The 17,099-nt window shown below is 33.7% G+C and overlaps 1 protein-coding gene across 5 annotated transcripts in view; it reads right to left on the bottom strand.

The window, feature by feature from the left end:
* LOC144444145 (transmembrane and coiled-coil domains protein 2-like) overlaps positions 1 to 17,099 on the bottom strand; it is an 83,091-nt gene that overhangs the window by 7,949 nt on the left and 58,043 nt on the right. For 4 of the 5 annotated variants that reach the window (XM_078133551.1, XM_078133550.1, XM_078133554.1 and 1 more), the window contains 8 exons: positions 11,486 to 11,672; positions 9,296 to 9,500; positions 7,284 to 7,461; positions 6,816 to 7,038; positions 5,467 to 5,511; positions 4,291 to 4,356; positions 2,320 to 2,399; positions 1,316 to 1,364 (listed from right to left, as the gene is read on the bottom strand). In XM_078133551.1, coding sequence (XP_077989677.1) covers positions 1,316 to 1,364; positions 2,320 to 2,399; positions 4,291 to 4,356; positions 5,467 to 5,511; positions 6,816 to 7,038; positions 7,284 to 7,461; positions 9,296 to 9,500; positions 11,486 to 11,672 — 1,033 coding nt within the window. The remainder of the gene's footprint in view (positions 1 to 1,315; positions 1,365 to 2,319; positions 2,400 to 4,290; positions 4,357 to 5,466; positions 5,512 to 6,815; positions 7,039 to 7,283; positions 7,462 to 9,295; positions 9,501 to 11,485; positions 11,673 to 17,099) is intronic. The other variant, XM_078133553.1, reaches the window with a different exon arrangement.

Here is a 17,099-nt window from a genome sequence, read left to right as displayed (position 1 = left end):
CAAATCTATCATTCTTCTATGCCAGTGGATGTACTTTCAATACACACATATGAATATATTTACTAACAAACTTTTATCTACTTTTTTTCTTCAAATTGTATACTTTATATTTCTTCTGATTGGTTCACAGAGTCGCTAGTCAATGAGAACAAGGTTTGTACGTTAACAGCTACTGATTGGTTGATTGAATATCTGGCCTGAAGGTTGTAGCCAATGAGAATTAAGCATTGTACTATATGGGTGGCAACATCTGCTTCACCCTTAATTTTATTTAAATTAATTGTATACAAGTGTGGATAAATGTTTATTTACCTATTACTGGAGTAATCTGTTACAATACTATTTTTGAAAAAAAATGATTCCGATTGGCTTGTATAATATGGACTCACCAATCAGAAATTGATATGGAAAGATGATCTGTTTCCTAGGTGATGAAATGTGAGCTGCATCACGTTACATTTCTGTCTATTTCGATGTGTTACCGACTACAAACCTACATTGACATTGTGTTTGAGATTCTGACACTGTATTTGTGTGATAAATTTAGCAAACTTTGGTAGCTGTATGAATGTACTGATCTGTATAACTTATACAGGATGTGTTGCAGTAGAGAGTTAAGACTGTTATTTTATAGTAAGTTGTCAGTGTGTCAGCTGTTATCAAGTCAGTCATTTAACATTATTAGGACACTGAGGATAACTTTGGTGTTAACAGTCATATGCATCATTTGAAATCAATCCTGGACCAGGTTTACTTTTAACAACTCCAAAGTTTGGTGGATTACACTTTCACATCGACATGTCACCATGAATGGTCACATGCTACTGTCATACCATGTGACTGTGAAATCCACTACTGGAGTGACTCGGCTCCTGTCACATGACTGAAACTGACAAATTTTACATCACATGACTTTGTCCTGTCACATGACTTAAACCCCGACACATTTCATATCACATGATTGAGGCCCATCAGTTATTCCACTGTTCTATCACATAGCTGAATCAACCTATGATTTGCAACAATTGTCACATGAACAAAAGCAACCAATGATAGGACACAGTTCAAAAAATGTGACTGAAAGCAACCAATGACAGGAAATTTCCATCACATGACTGAAGGCAACCAATGATGACAATGCTCCATCATGACTGCAAGCAACCAATGATATGACACAACTTTATCATGTGACTGCAACCAACCAATGTGTTACTGTTTAACAAGATCAGTAAGAATTCATTAAGCTGCATGCTTTAAAAGAGAATTAGAGAATTAAGTAAGTTGTAAAATACTGAATTACGTCATCACCACCTACCTGGTTTGAACCACTCTGTTTTGGTCTGTACTGTCATCATCTGTATCTTCTGTAATAGAAACACAGATACATCAATAACCACTATAATAAAGATGATCCACATGGAAGGACAACGTTTACATTTCAAGACAGAGCTATAATACAACTGGCCTAGAGTCGAGTCGTGTTGGGATTATGACTATTGTCTCCCCTCACACCTAACATTTTCCCAATGGTTGTGTATTCAAACCTCTAATTAGACATAGCAATATTCATGATATGGTAATCATGTTTCCATGGTATTGTTTCACTCTCCTCCTTGGTTCTAATCACATGGTAACACTATTGATGTCATAACACCGCAGACAAATTAAAAACCCAGTAAGAATTTGTGCTGGCTTTCTGACTAAAGTTTCATTACAGTAAAACAGACATTAGGAAAATGGTATACGTGAGAGGAGAGATGATGATGGGAATCACCATATGACTTAACTCTAGGCTAAAATACCACTGATTGGAAGGATCCATTGTTTACACTGAAAAGTTGGTAGATTTATGCATAAACATGATATTTGTAAAGATAATGTACAGGGTATAGGTTACTATGGCAACAATTCAGCTGTAAATCGGTGCCATACTACTTGACTGCAGAGTATGAAATCATGAATTTCAGACTAGCACTATCTCTGCAAAAAAATCTGGTGTCAAATTTGTTTTCATAGGTTCATAGTTGTTAGTTCAATCTTTGTTTATTAGTACTCTTCAGACTTGCACTATCTGAATTTTTTGTTCAAATTAGTAGATTTAAGCTAATGATGACAAAATGCTGAAATATTATTATTATATTTAGTTCAAAGTAATTTTCATAACAATTTGTATTGTATAATTTCATCACGTTAAGCTTAACATGTCTCCACGGTTGTATCATATCTTTTTATCATAAATTGTGTCTCCCCTCCTCCGTCCTCCCCATCGCCACTTTCTCCTCACTTTATCTCACATTCTCCATACCTAACCATACTTACTCATAGAGTCTATATTATCTGCACTTCCAAATTTATTCTTGATGAGATGTGCAAATTCTTTTGGCTTGGAAACCACAGCACTGTAAACAAAGGAGAGACAAACTATGTTAAAACATATTTAGCTCTAATATTCTAGCTAGATTGAAAACCTGACAATAAAATAATGATTCCACTAGTAGTACCAAAACAAACACTTTCTGATACTCGCTATCGCCTTCGTGTCGGTAAATAATTAATGTTGGCCGTCTTGAAAGTGTTGACATCAACCACCTTGAAAGTGATGTCAGACATCTCGGGTCATTCAAACAGTGCTGGCAAACATTTCAAATTCACCCTTGACCTTACCACACTCATTTTCCACGAGTCATGTGACAAAATAAAATTTCAGCTAACTATTAATATTCATCTTATCTTTTTGACATAAAACTTGACTAAATGACATTGACAACAAAACATTTTTATTTCGATCTAGTGGTTATATTAAATTTATGCCTGTAAAGTCAGATGCACAATATCCAGTGATATCATCTGAGCATCTTTTGTTTAAACTTTGCCCTCCAGTGTTAGGCTGAATGTATAAAATGCTATAAATAAACTATTTCCATCACCCTTTTTGTACATAGAGGGCGCTGTCACACCATATCATATATGTACACAGAGGGCGCTATTACACATTCTAATATATATGTAAATGTAAGTGTTAATTAGAGAGGTTTGTAAGAGTTTGACCTGGTGAGGAATTGTTGGTGTGTGTTGATTGGTTTTGTCTGTGTTTCTTTATATTTCTTAACCCACTGACCTGAGAAAATTTAAGAAATTACTAGAGAACACAAAGGCTATCCTACAAGATAATTGGGTGAGTTCAGGCCGGATAAAGCTGTTTGCAATCTGTTAGCTGGCCTGTAAACAGTGCTGGAGCTGAGACTGCACGAGTTCTCATCTACTACATCTACATCTACTGCTCCAGTGTCATGGACACACTTTTATCCTGAATGTGCCCTGGATATATTGTACATCTGATTTTGGCATAATTTCAACCTGATTATCGAGGGCACAATTTTCATCTGACAAGATAACTGGAATATCTGCATATCCGATTTTGCCATAATTTCATCCTAACTCTAGAGGGCACTGTTTAAGGGAAAGATCTCTTACTATATGCAGCTGCAAGATGGGAGAGTGTTTTGTAATATTATCATGTGAAACACATTCATCAGAAAATCACAAATTACTGCCAAAAATTTTAGTATAAGAAAGTTTAGCTAACAACATGTATTAACATTAGTAGGACATAAGCCTTACGATTAAAATTCTCTGTTACAAGTTTGATGTGTTAAGTGAATGTTTACACAATGTCTGACTTGATGGACGTAATGATAGGAGTGTGAAATGTATAAAAGATACATTAGTCTCATTAGATGTGTCAGATTATTACTTGAGATTTTGATTTGCCTATTGCGATGAAAATAACTGTGACAAACATTGTACAAAACAGATGTCCAATCTTTGTATGGTTTACTACATGTGTGGTTTGTCTGTAGTGTGGGGCTGTATATGTGAAATGTTTGATGACTTTGTTTACTAGACGTATGGCCGGCCTGTAGTAAAGCAAAGTGTGTATAAAAACATATTTGATGGGTCTCTGTTTACTAGAAATACACAGTGTATAACCTACTTGTAGAAATGCAAGGGCTGTGAAATGTGTATATAAAATATTGCCCAAGCTGTCAATGGTTTATCACACGTGGCCTTCTTGTAGCACAATATTATGTGAAAAGTGTACGAAAGACCCAAAACATATCCAGAAACATAATCTACCCACTGTGGTGATGTGATGTTTGTGAAATGTATATATAAGACATTGTCATTTGTCAATGATCACAAAATACGAGGCCTGTCGGCAACGATGCAATCTGTGTGAGATGTGTATAGAGCACATGTTTGTACGTTGATAAGACACGTGTGGCTTACCTTCCAGCAGTGTGTGCAAACTCTGAAAGGCCAGAAAGACCACCTCTGATATTGTCTGCAACACCACTGTGAAAAGATGAAAATGAAATGCCACAATGGACCCATAGTGCATGCAGTGAGGGTGATAGGATGGTGACGATTTATGAATCTATCAAAATGATGGACTCACAGTGCATGCAAAGAAAGGTGATACTATAGAACGGTTACCTTTCTAGAGTCTAATGAAATGTTATTTCTGATAAGTTTCTACATGCACACCAAATTAAATTTTACTTATGCATTATCATTTTTTCTATCCTGTTTTTCGCTACCATGTATGTTACCTTATCAGCTTAAAACTTTCAAATCTATATTCATTATAGTACTTTATATTTATCAGAAAATATAAAGGACAATATAACATGCATATACACGCCTTTTAAAAAGCCACTTGATGTGTGGAAGTAGGTAATATGCATTATGTTTTCCTGAAGGTGTGTGTGTGTGTGTGTGTGTGTGTGTGTGTGTGTGTGTGTGTGTGTGTGTGTGTGTGTGTGTGTGCACATTGTATCATACGTATGTAATTATGTATGTATGTATGTATGTATGTATGTATGTATGTATGTATGTATGTATGTATGTATGTATGTATGTATGTATGCATGCATGCATGCATGTATGTATGTATGTATGTATGTATGTATGCATGCGTATGTATGTATGTATGTATGTATGTATGTATGTATGTATGTATGCATGCATGCATGCATGTATGTATGTGCGTGTGTGTGTGTGTGTGTGTGTGTGTGTGTGTGTGTGTGTGTGTGTGTGTGCATACTTTTAGAGGATGATCCTATAGTAAACTTTATATCTTTTTTGCAAATTAATTTTATTTACATACTGTAAAGTACAACATTCTGTAGAGTGATTCAGTGTTTGTGTTTGCCATATATCATGTGCACCTGGAGTGATTTATCTCAACCAATCAGCAAACTGCATTTCATACAACTTGCCAAATAATGGCAACAACTTCTCTAAAACTGAAACTTAAAGTATGATTTAGAACTGCTTACTAACTGTCTATGCTGTATACACATAAAACTGAAATTGTACAGAGAAACACACAGCACACACAATACAAGATACACATGCACAAATCAATGAACGGTGAACACTGTATGAGTCAATTCCACTTACCCAGAAAACCCTGTGATACCATCACGTATATTAGCACCGACTCCCCTGCGAAGACAAAACATATATCAACAACATCATGTCAGATATGGAGTCACTATCACTTTGTATAAAATAAGTCTTGCAGGGAAATGTTTTCATTATGTCATCTTTCAGTGGATAATATTTTAAAATCAAGCCTGTAAATTTGTGGAATTTACTGATCATAAGTAAGTTAAAAATGTTTCTACAAATTTGTCAACAAATATTTGATCCAATGAATGTGCACAGTGCAGGCTTATATAGACATTCTAAAGTACCTGGGATAAAAAAAAATGTTTTCTTTCTTGTGAAATAGTGACCTGAGTGAGTGATTGCAAGCAGTTGGGTGGACACTAAGCCCTGGGAGACTACTTGTAAGTGAGAAAAAAAAGAAAAAAGTTGAGTACGTTTTCTCAGACAAAATTGAAAATGAACAACAAATTCAAGAATATGAAACCAAAAAAATTCCTAAGGGCCTGGTACCAGTGTAAGGCTTATACTCAAGTAACTCAACCAATGGCTATGTGTGAAATCCTATCGCAGGGGTGAATCAGTCTGGAGATTATGTACTTCTCTATACAGTATTTTCAAATAACGCATTTATTCAAATTAAGCCCCAGTGTTTGAATCCCAGGCTAAGAATTAGTGTGATACTACAAGTACACAGTAACCATAAAGATTACATCACATCAGCTAGTCTTTTGTTTAGGACCAATATTTTTTACAGCTCTGTTGCACAAAGGTTTTTTTCACAACTTATTTTAATCTTAATCTGATATTAATCTATGAAACAGGGGGTCGGATTATTTGGAGATGTGTTAGACACTGGCTTGTAGAGCTATTAAATAACAGACTTATAAAATAAGACTAATCCTAAATTCCCCATCTGTCCTCAGAGTCGACTTAATCCAACGATTTCTCAAATCCTTTTAAAGTGGTCATATGGATGAGGATTGGGTATCTATTTTGGATTTTTAATTTATAAAACAATTTTATCATGGCTTCCTACTTGAGAAATCAATGCGAAACAGCATATACCAAGTCCTATTTCGTATCTCAATAAATGGCAAAAGACTGATAAGAGTGTAAAATGTTTGTTATTGTACATACAATAACAAATTTTTTTTAAAACACATTTTTAGCTTTTTGCAATGTATAGTATTACAAACACGGACTTGGTCTATGTAGTTTCGCCTTGATTTCTCAAGTAGGACGCTATGATAAAATTGTTTTATAAATTTAAAAAATCCAAAATAAATATGCAATCCTCATCCATATGGTCACTTTAATATGATTATTATTTCATACCAATAATTTCAAATAGACCTTACTTGAGTCCCTGATGCATTCCCTGTAGAACTTCTTTGGGTTTCCTTGGAGGTGCTCCGTTAGCTTCCAAGTCTTTTATTCTTTCATGGTATTTTTCTAATTTTTTCTGTAACTGTCCTATGAGAGCATTAGATTTCTGATTCTTTTTCTCAAAAACTGTCTTTATTCTTGCAGTTTGTTGTTTGTCTGCATGCTCCGCTAGCTTCAAGTATTCATTTACATTTTCTGAAAGAAAAACAAGAAACAAAGATTTAGTGAAAAATTACACTTTATAATAAATATGCTATTTTTACAAAGATAATAATAATCTTTATTCATCCGAATACATTCAGAAATTTGTGGAATGGTGCAAATAAGCAGTGTCCTAGTAGCTTTAAGGTGAACATTTTACGACAGGTTACATAGATTTTAGATTTATCTCATATCTGTATTTTTATAGACCTTTCCATAAAATACTAAATTTTGCTCACCGTCTCGTTGGGTTTGTTCAGCCTTAATCTGTTCTTTTATTCTTAGTATTTTTTGTTGGTACTGTTCTATCATAGCTTTGACCCGTAGTGGGTCTGGTGTATGTCCTGAGTCAACTTCATCCAGCGCCGAGTCATCTGTCACCATGTTATTGGGTATTGTACCCGTTGTGTTTTCACTCTGAAATGAAAGACAATTATTGTACTTTGAGAATATTCTATACATGAGATGTTTTGTTTTGTGACTTACAGATGTCTAACCATTTGTTTGCTATTAATCTAGTACTACGGGGGAGTATCCTTCATCGAATCTCACGATCGCTCTTTTGGTCAGAGATGATTTGACATGATATTACTACCTTGACTAGTTTGCTATATGAATCTGGTAGAGAAATGAGATGTATTAATTACAAGAGATTTCATTCATTATCTATCATACGTCAAGTCTACTGTATTCAACCATTCATGATATGTCCAATGGAACATGAAGAACTGAAAAGGGAGAAATCAGGGAGGCGTCTCTGTAAACTAGTTTATATTTAGAGTTTCATGAACTTGCAGTGCAGTGTTTTGGGACTTCCAATGTTTCCGCTATGTTAATCACAGGGTGATTAGAATCACATAACAGAGGAACCGCTCACACCCACTTGCGTAATCTACCACATTGAAGAACAATCAATTTAGTTTGCATCTATCTTAGTAAACGGAAGGCTTGATTACCAGTGTCACATCTCTTTCACCTTAAATTCTGTGTACAGCTACACACACAAGTTTATCCACAGACATATCAATATACTTTAGAATGTACAACATGTAAAGTAAGTCAATACATAAAACAAAACTCCCACAAAAATGCTCCAATTACAGCTAACACAGCTTTTATCACTTAATGTTTACTATAACTGGTATAATCCTGAAATGAATTTACTTTTATTGCATCACTTTTTTTACTCTTAAAAGTATACTAATTATAAAGTTGTTCTAATTAATACCGCACAGGTTATAATTTCTCTTATCAGCTGCAGTGAAAACTGAAACTACACAACGAAGCCTGTATCTAAACAATTTAACCACATAACAACACAGAGCCATAAAAAATGACAAACAACCTTTGACAGAACCGAGAGAAATCGTCTATGGTCACGTCTTATTTTTTGTATATTATAATCCACCATCTCTGAATATTCACATCAAAAAACTTTCGTAATTGCAGAGTAGTTGTTCCTTTTTTCCAAGCTCAGCAGAATTCAGTCGTTCCCATACAAACAGTAGCAAGAACTAGGATATCTTGTAGTACGTTAGTTTGGACAGATGGTTTCCTTTACTCCACCCATGCCTCAAGCAATGCATCTAATTCTGTAACATCTATTTCAGTAACAACTTTAATACATCAATAAAAAATCTCATTTTATCTTAGGACTCAACATGACCTTAAAATTGTCTTTTCAATACATTTATTACGCAAAGAATGAAATCTTTTTAAAATCTATATAAAATTTTTTAAAGCAAAGAGAAACTTGTTTGTTTTATAAATGGTTGAAAATTGTTGAATAAAATGTTTTGGGAAGAAAAATGAGGTTTTATATTTTCAAACTGAGCAGAAAATGATCCAAAAATGTATCTTATATTTCAAAATGGCCACCAAACAATGTAATTCTATAAAAACAAGTCTTTTACACTTGAATACATAGCCCCCCCCCCCCCCCCCCCCCAACACGTATGTGCTATTAATCCTGTTTTGATTAACTTGTACTTTTGTGTACCCCCCCCCCTCCCCCCACATAGAGAAAGGATTGGTGTTTAAATTGTGGTCCTACACACAGACAGACATGGGCTATTCCTATAACCCCCTCCCACCACCTCAGAGCTGTGCCTCTTGGCACTGGCCAATAATTGATTGATGATATCTTGAAAATAAGAAGGTAGACAACCACATTTAAGTAATCACTTAAAAAGAACCAGCAACAAACTTTCATGTGTCAAATTTGTTCACAGTGTACTTCAGCTCTCCTCACCTGAAAGGTACATTCTTCTTCTCTGTCACTGGAATGTCGACTGTCGATGAAATCAGCGGCTGACGAGCTACCCGCTCGTGATCGGTTGCCTTCCCGACTGACATCACCACTATCGCTTCCTCCTGATTTAGTTCGATGAACTGGCAATGTGGCTGCTTTTGGTACGACTGGACGGGCTGACTTAGTTTCTACTGCTGCCTTTCTCCTGTCAACATGAAATATAATACAACTACAGGCATAAGCATGGAATACAACTACTACCTTCCTACTGCCAACAAGGGAATGTCATAGATTAACTGGTTAATCGAACGGTATCAATTCTGTTAACAAGATTAGCAGATTTAAAGGTGTGATCAATGTTGTCATCAAGGCTTTATCTTTGGATTACAGCACAGAATGCTATTATCAACATTGCTTTGATTCACAAAAACAAAACATACAATTGCCAAATTATTTCATTTCAGCTGTAAATGAGTGAAAATATAGTCTGAATTTTCAAGTAGTTTCATATTTTGTTTTCATTCTCAAAAAAAAAAACATCATTGCAAACAGAAAATGTCTCTGAGCAAAGCACTCAGCCATCAGATATTTTCTAAGGCTATCAAAGGTTTGGTTCTGATTCTTACAAATGTCACAATGTAATTTTGCCATTGACCTGTGTCAACATTTTTTTTCAACAATACTGTGATTGATACTCTAGAGGAATGTATCATAATATTTGCAAGAACAGGATAAAATGAGTTGCGAACTCACACCAGTTATGATATGATTTGTTTATCAAAACACACCTTCAAGTATAACATAATTATTTCATTTCAAGGAAGCATTTATCACAGTCCTGATCTGTTTTGGCATGTCATAATGCGGAACACATTCCGTACATGTGCTTGAAATCAACAATAACTCAATATCTGTTGCCTTTATTATATTAACCCTCTAAAGCCTGATACCCTATATATAGGGTGTAATTACATAGAGTTACAGAAACCAAATCATTAAAAGGCTAAAGGGAAAACACACCATGTGAATTCACAAACATTGATAAAGACTTGACACTAAAATGAGATCAAATGAGCTCAATAGTTTCATTCACTCACTTATCAGTATGGAGCTAGCAGCTATCAGATCTTAGATGGAAGTGATGGGCCTTGCTTGGCAACTAAATGTGTTGTTGACTGTTTCTACAGTATTGTTATTGTTATACTGTTGTAGAACAATACAAGTAGTCAACAATACACTGAATGGAAGTTCCCTATCAAGGCCTGTAGGTCACTTCTGCCTAAGTTATGATGGATGTCAGCTTTATACAGATGACAGAAAGTGAATGAAACAACACTCATTTCACATCTAATTTTTTAGTAACCACATTGAATATCACAACATATTCTTTTCTTTACAGAGTCAAGCTTTAGTATCCATGGTACCAGCTGTTTAGTCTTGCTTCACTTAGTAATCTCAACTACAATTTTATACTTCGAGACCTGGTTTCATGTTTCTTTGGTGTGCATAGCCTTGAATTATGCTTGACCTGATATTAGCTCATTTAACAAAGTAATCTAAACTAGTGATATACCTGATTTACAAATGGACTAATGAATTGGGTTCTTCCTAACGAAATCAATCAATCAGTTCGTATAAAATTGCTGACAAATCATGTATGGGATGTAGTTTTTAAATACTTCCTAGTACTATGACTACATGTATGTATCATATCAATGTTCCGTGCCAGTATTATTTGACCAATGATAATCAGAAAACTGATGTTCTAAGTCACATTCAATCAAAATAGTTGCCATGAAATTGACTATATATGAATATGAACTGAAGTGTACAAGGGAACTGCTGGCCTTGTAGCATTTCATAACACTTGAGTGTGAACAATTTTTATTTATGAAGAGAAGCATAAAAGAGAAAACACTCTCTCAAAATATGTATTTGAAAGACAAATATGCCACAAAAAGTTTAATAACCACTTGAAAATGGCAAAGTGTAAATGGAGCATGAAAGAGAAAATATTTTACAGGAAATCTCATCCGTGAACAGCATACTACAAATTGTGCTATATATTTGGAGCGAAGCATATATGTATACAGTATAGTACATGTAAAACATCCTTGTGTTGGTGCAAATCAATTCTTTCCTGTTCGTAAAGCGTATGATACAAAACATCTTTGCATAAATACTACTCACATATTTGGCATGCTCTTGATCTGTTGTAATACTCTGACAAACGCTGGTGGCCGTGGCGGCAGATCTCGTAAGTCTTCAGCATAGGAAACTCGTTGTGTTTCTGGTGATGAATCACCTGTGCCTAAATCCTTGGGTGTACTAATCGAATCATTCTCCTTCTTGCGTTGGAACAGTCGACTTCTGATTCCTGCAACAAAATCAAGTCAGGATGATCAAAAATCAGGAATATCAATAGCATTTAGCAAGGAAATCATAGAAGAACATCTGGCATTTAAAAACCACTACTGCAATTGATTATACAGATGGTATTAAATCAGTGCTGTGAGTATTTCAGTAAATTACAACGGACGACTTTTTCAGGCATTGAAAATTCATCTTGTACCTTTTCTCTTCATCCTTTACAAAGAAGCTACATATATGCAGTATGACTGATAACTGAAGATTGCTAGGCTACATGCATTATTAACACAAATGCTGCAATGCACTGAGACAAATGCTATTAAAAACAATTCTAAATACACAACATTGACCAATCTAATCCACAAGGAAGTGAAACCAGATGTCTTGCACTGCGTTGATTGTCTTTCTATAATTACACATACATATGTCAGCTTTTTAGGTCATGTATACACACATCATACAATTCATTGATTTGTGTTTTATTGCCAATGAACAGATGTCATGGTAAAAATATCAAATTGATGAGTTGTAACCTAAAGGGGTGTCTTATCTAAGCACTGTATCATTATTGTACATGATTTATATGCAAATACATGTACTATTACCATTATTGTATATGCTTTATAATAAATGTGACTGCCATGTAATATAATCATACACCGTATTATCTGTAATACCAGTCAGCAATGACATCTGAGTGTAATACATAACGTTTCTCTCTCGTTTTATGCATTTCGAGTTACACTTTTATTTTATGAGACACACTGACGTTTACAGCTGTACAAGGAAATTTATGACTACCTTCGATACAGCTTGTCATTTCTACATGAAAGTTTGACTCTAAGATTTATGTGTGTGACCAAATGCTGACATTAACACATGTATTATCACCTACATGCATATCCTGACAGGCAAATTGATTAATAGGTGCAAAAAGTGTGTGAGTGTGTGTGTGTATGTGTGTCTCTGTATGTATGTATGTATGTATGTATGTATGTATGTATGTATGTATATGTATATATGTATGTATGTATGTATGTATGTATGTATGTATGTATGTATGTATGTATGTATGTATGTATGTATATGTACATACACATATGTATGTACGTATGTATATACACACACATACACATACACCTAATTCATAATTGCTAGTACATTAGCTATCTGCATAATAATCTGCATATCTGCATGATTGGCACATCAAGTTTATACAGTAACAGTGGATGCACTGTGGTTGTAACTATTAAAATTACAACACAAAATGAATTAACATTATATAAGAATCATTATAACCTGATAGTAAGCGTACAGTAGTATGGTTTCACTACTCCAAATTAATATACATAATTCATTAGTATTCAAACAATTCATTGAATTTAAAAATACATTTAATAAGCAAACATGGTTAAGACAACAATGCATGAAATGGTAAGGTACAAGTTCACATTTGATGGTTTAGATAAATTATTTATCTAACCCATCAAATATATTATTATACTGCATTGTTAGTACATTAGCATTAAAACTAAAATAATAATGTTTGTGGCTCAATTAACCAATCCTTTTTAGATTGTCTACATCATCTGTATATGCAGATATTTTTGGAGGAATTTTAAGAATCCAAACCTGGGGATAGAAAATTTCAATAAAAGCAGTAAAAGTGAAATGTTGTGATCTCAGAATGATTGCTGTACACTACTTTAATTAAGTTCTTTGCTGATTGACACCTATTGGGAATGTACTTAACTCACTTGATCAATTTTATATATTGCATCATATTTTAATAGATACAAAGAACAAATCCCATGGTTTTGATTGACACATTATCAGAACACTTTTTGTTTGATTTGGCCTCATCTGACTCCATGAGATGAGTGATCCATAAAGGTAACATCCCTGGCTAGCTACCACCCTGGAAAATGTACTGAGGTCAGCCTCCTACTTGCAAATCTTCCATTAACCTTTCCTGAACTAAAGTCCTTCCCGCTCAAATCATCTGAATAAATTTGCACTTTTCAGTAACTTTTTGCAGCATTGCAACTTTTATTTTTGACCGTTGCATAGAAAAAAAATCATGATTAATAAATTTGTATCAAAAGTTTAACGTTAAGTATCAATATTGAGTAATATTTTCATAAAATATAAGATCTATTTCATATTTTGTTGCGTGCATCTGGTGTCCAAGGGATCGAAATCTGACAGGGGATTATAGAGGATGAAGTTATATCAGATAATACCCGATTTTTAAACTGGCAGTTTGATAATTAAATCATATGCTCTGAATATCAAATATTTGCAGAGATGAGCAAACACAACTTTTAGATGATTTCAAAACTGATTATTTTCAAAACGACTTCCTGCTGTATCAAATGATCAGGTTGTTGCATCATAAAGAGTTGTTAAAATTAAAACACATGTACATGTACCTTTTTTTATTAGCTGAATTTCGGAGCAAAATTTAGAAAGATTTTATACGTCAAATGATTCATCTATTACTCAGTCATTTTCATGTTCAGGATCAAGGTGTTGGCTGAACTCCAGAAACAATTTCTTACTTATTTTAAGCAATTTTTTTTTTTTTTAGACATTTTAGCCAAACTTACTTTAAATAGTTGCCAGAAAATAACATGTGATTTAACTATTTAAATTAAATTTAAATAAATATGTATGGATCATTACAAAATATGTCCCAAATAGAAATCTAATATGTCTTACAAGTATGAGTACAATCAGATTGTTTGTCCAAGTAAATTCACAATACAGACTTCAAGTACATCAAATTCAAAGGATTATTTAGAATTGGGTAAAGTAATGGTTTTCAAAACCAATCAGATTTAGAATTAACCTGTCTCCTTCAGGGACTGACCTACATTTAACTATTTGTCAAATAGTTGAAAATAGTTCAACAGGGTTGAATATTGTACAAATGAGAACAAATTCTAATATTGTACTTTTTAAAAAGGACAGCACACACTAGAAATTAGTCAACAGAGTTGAACATTGTACAACTGAGTAATTTAAAAAAGAACAGCACACCCAAGAAAATAGGTTAACAGAGTTGAATTTTTTTTTTTGAATATCATACTGCCGAGACATAATTCTAATACCATGGTTTTAAAAGTACAACACACCCCATGAAAATAGTTCAACAGAGTTGAAAGTGCTAAAAAGATGTAATAACAATAATTATAATGCTGTAGGCTTAGCAAGTACAATGAAAATAGTTCAACCGAGTTGAACATATTACAGCTGAGATTAATGAATAATACATGGCAGTCAAAGTCTCATTTAATTTCCTAAGAGTAAGATTAAGCTTTGAATGTCAAATTCAAACAGGTACTATGCATGGCTGAATCGATTTTGGCATCAGAATTTGTCATTATTCTCGCTAATAATGACGTACATACAGCAATATCCATTTTTGGGGGAATTATGGTCAGATAATACCCGATTTTTAAACTGGCAGTTTGATAATTAAATCATATGCTCTGAATATCAAATATTTGCAGAGATGAGCAAACACAACTTTTAGATGATTTCAAAACTGATTATTTTCAAAACGACTTCCTGCTGTATCAAATGATCAGGTTGTTGCATCATAAAGAGTTGTTAAAATTAAAACACATGTACATGTACCTTTTTTTATTAGCTGAATTTCGGAGCAAAATTTAGAAAGATTTTATACGTCAAATGATTCATCTATTACTCAGTCATTTTCATGTTCAGGATCAAGGTGTTGGCTGAACTCCAGAAACAATTTCTTACTTATTTTAAGCAATTTTTTTTTTTTTTAGACATTTTAGCCAAACTTACTTTAAATAGTTGCCAGAAAATAACATGTGATTTAACTATTTAAATTAAATTTAAATAAATATGTATGGATCATTACAAAATATGTCCCAAATAGAAATCTAATATGTCTTACAAGTATGAGTACAATCAGATTGTTTGTCCAAGTAAATTCACAATACAGACTTCAAGTACATCAAATTCAAAGGATTATTTAGAATTGGGTAAAGTAATGGTTTTCAAAATCAATCAGATTTAGAATTAACCTGTCTCCTTCAGGGACTGACCTACATTTAACTATTTGTCAAATAGTTGAAAATAGTTCAACAGGGTTGAATATTGTACAAATGAGAACAAATTCTAATATTGTACTTTTTAAAAAGGACAGCACACACTAGAAATTAGTCAACAGAGTTGAACATTGTACAACTGAGTAATTTAAAAAAGAACAGCACACCCAAGAAAATAGGTTAACAGAGTTGAATTTTTTTTTTTGAATATCATACTGCCGAGACATAATTCTAATACCATGGTTTTAAAAGTACAACACACCCCATGAAAATAGTTCAACAGAGTTGAAAGTGCTAAAAAGATGTAATAACAATAATTATAATGCTGTAGGCTTAGCAAGTACAATGAAAATAGTTCAACCGAGTTGAACATATTACAGCTGAGATTAATGAATAATACATGGCAGTCAAAGTCTCATTTAATTTCCTAAGAGTAAGATTAAGCTTTGAATGTCAAATTCAAACAGGTACTATGCATGGCTGAATCGATTTTGGCATCAGAATTTGTCATTATTCTCGCTAATAATGACGTACATACAGCAATATCCATTTTTGGGGGAATTATGGTTACATAACGTCTGCTTATTTTGTCAGAGATAAGCTTGTCTACATATCAAAGGGAAAAGTCTTATCTGTTCACTAAAAATGGTAAAGATAATTACACAGACTGCTTAAGGCAATGAAGACAAATCTGCACTCAGAATTGACTATTGTAATGTCATTTCCAAACAACGGCAACATTGTGGATTTTATATCCCTTGTAACATTGATTATGGGAATTTTTTAAATACAATATTGATTTATTTTCCTTTCCAATGTTGAAAGATGACTTACTTTTTCATTCTAAAAAAATATAATATTTGCTTCAATTAATGTTGTAAAAGAACCAGAAAACTTTAGGGTCTTTTAAACAACAGATATTAGATTGAAGTTCAAATGATTATATAATTTGCTTTATTATATTTTCTATGTTTGAATTCATGGGGTCCACACCATGACTTTTAGTGATGCTGTCCATATCTGTGTGTTGAGTCTCCATGGATTACATTGACTATCCTTGCAAATAGTCTTCTATTGTGCCAAGAATTAGCAAATTGCAAGGTCTTTTAAAACTCAAGGGGCCAACAATTTGGCATTAGTACATGTAATGCAAGGCTGTCCTTAGTTATCTGTATGCAGACAGTCACATCTGAATGGCTAGCATTGACTGTCCTTGCTTTTGGAATCAACAATCAAATTGTAACATCTTTTAAACTCAAGACATCAGTTATGCTGCCCATTACTCTGTATGCAGACAGTCACATCTCCATATCTTGCATTGGCTGTCATTGCTTTGATGTTCTCTTGTG

This window comes from Glandiceps talaboti, chromosome 13, assembly GCF_964340395.1.
Source record: "Glandiceps talaboti chromosome 13, keGlaTala1.1, whole genome shotgun sequence".
In the NCBI taxonomy this organism is placed as follows: Eukaryota; Metazoa; Hemichordata; class Enteropneusta; family Spengelidae; genus Glandiceps; species Glandiceps talaboti.
Note: the sequence above shows the minus strand (reverse complement) of the source record. Positions and strands in the feature narration are given on the sequence as shown.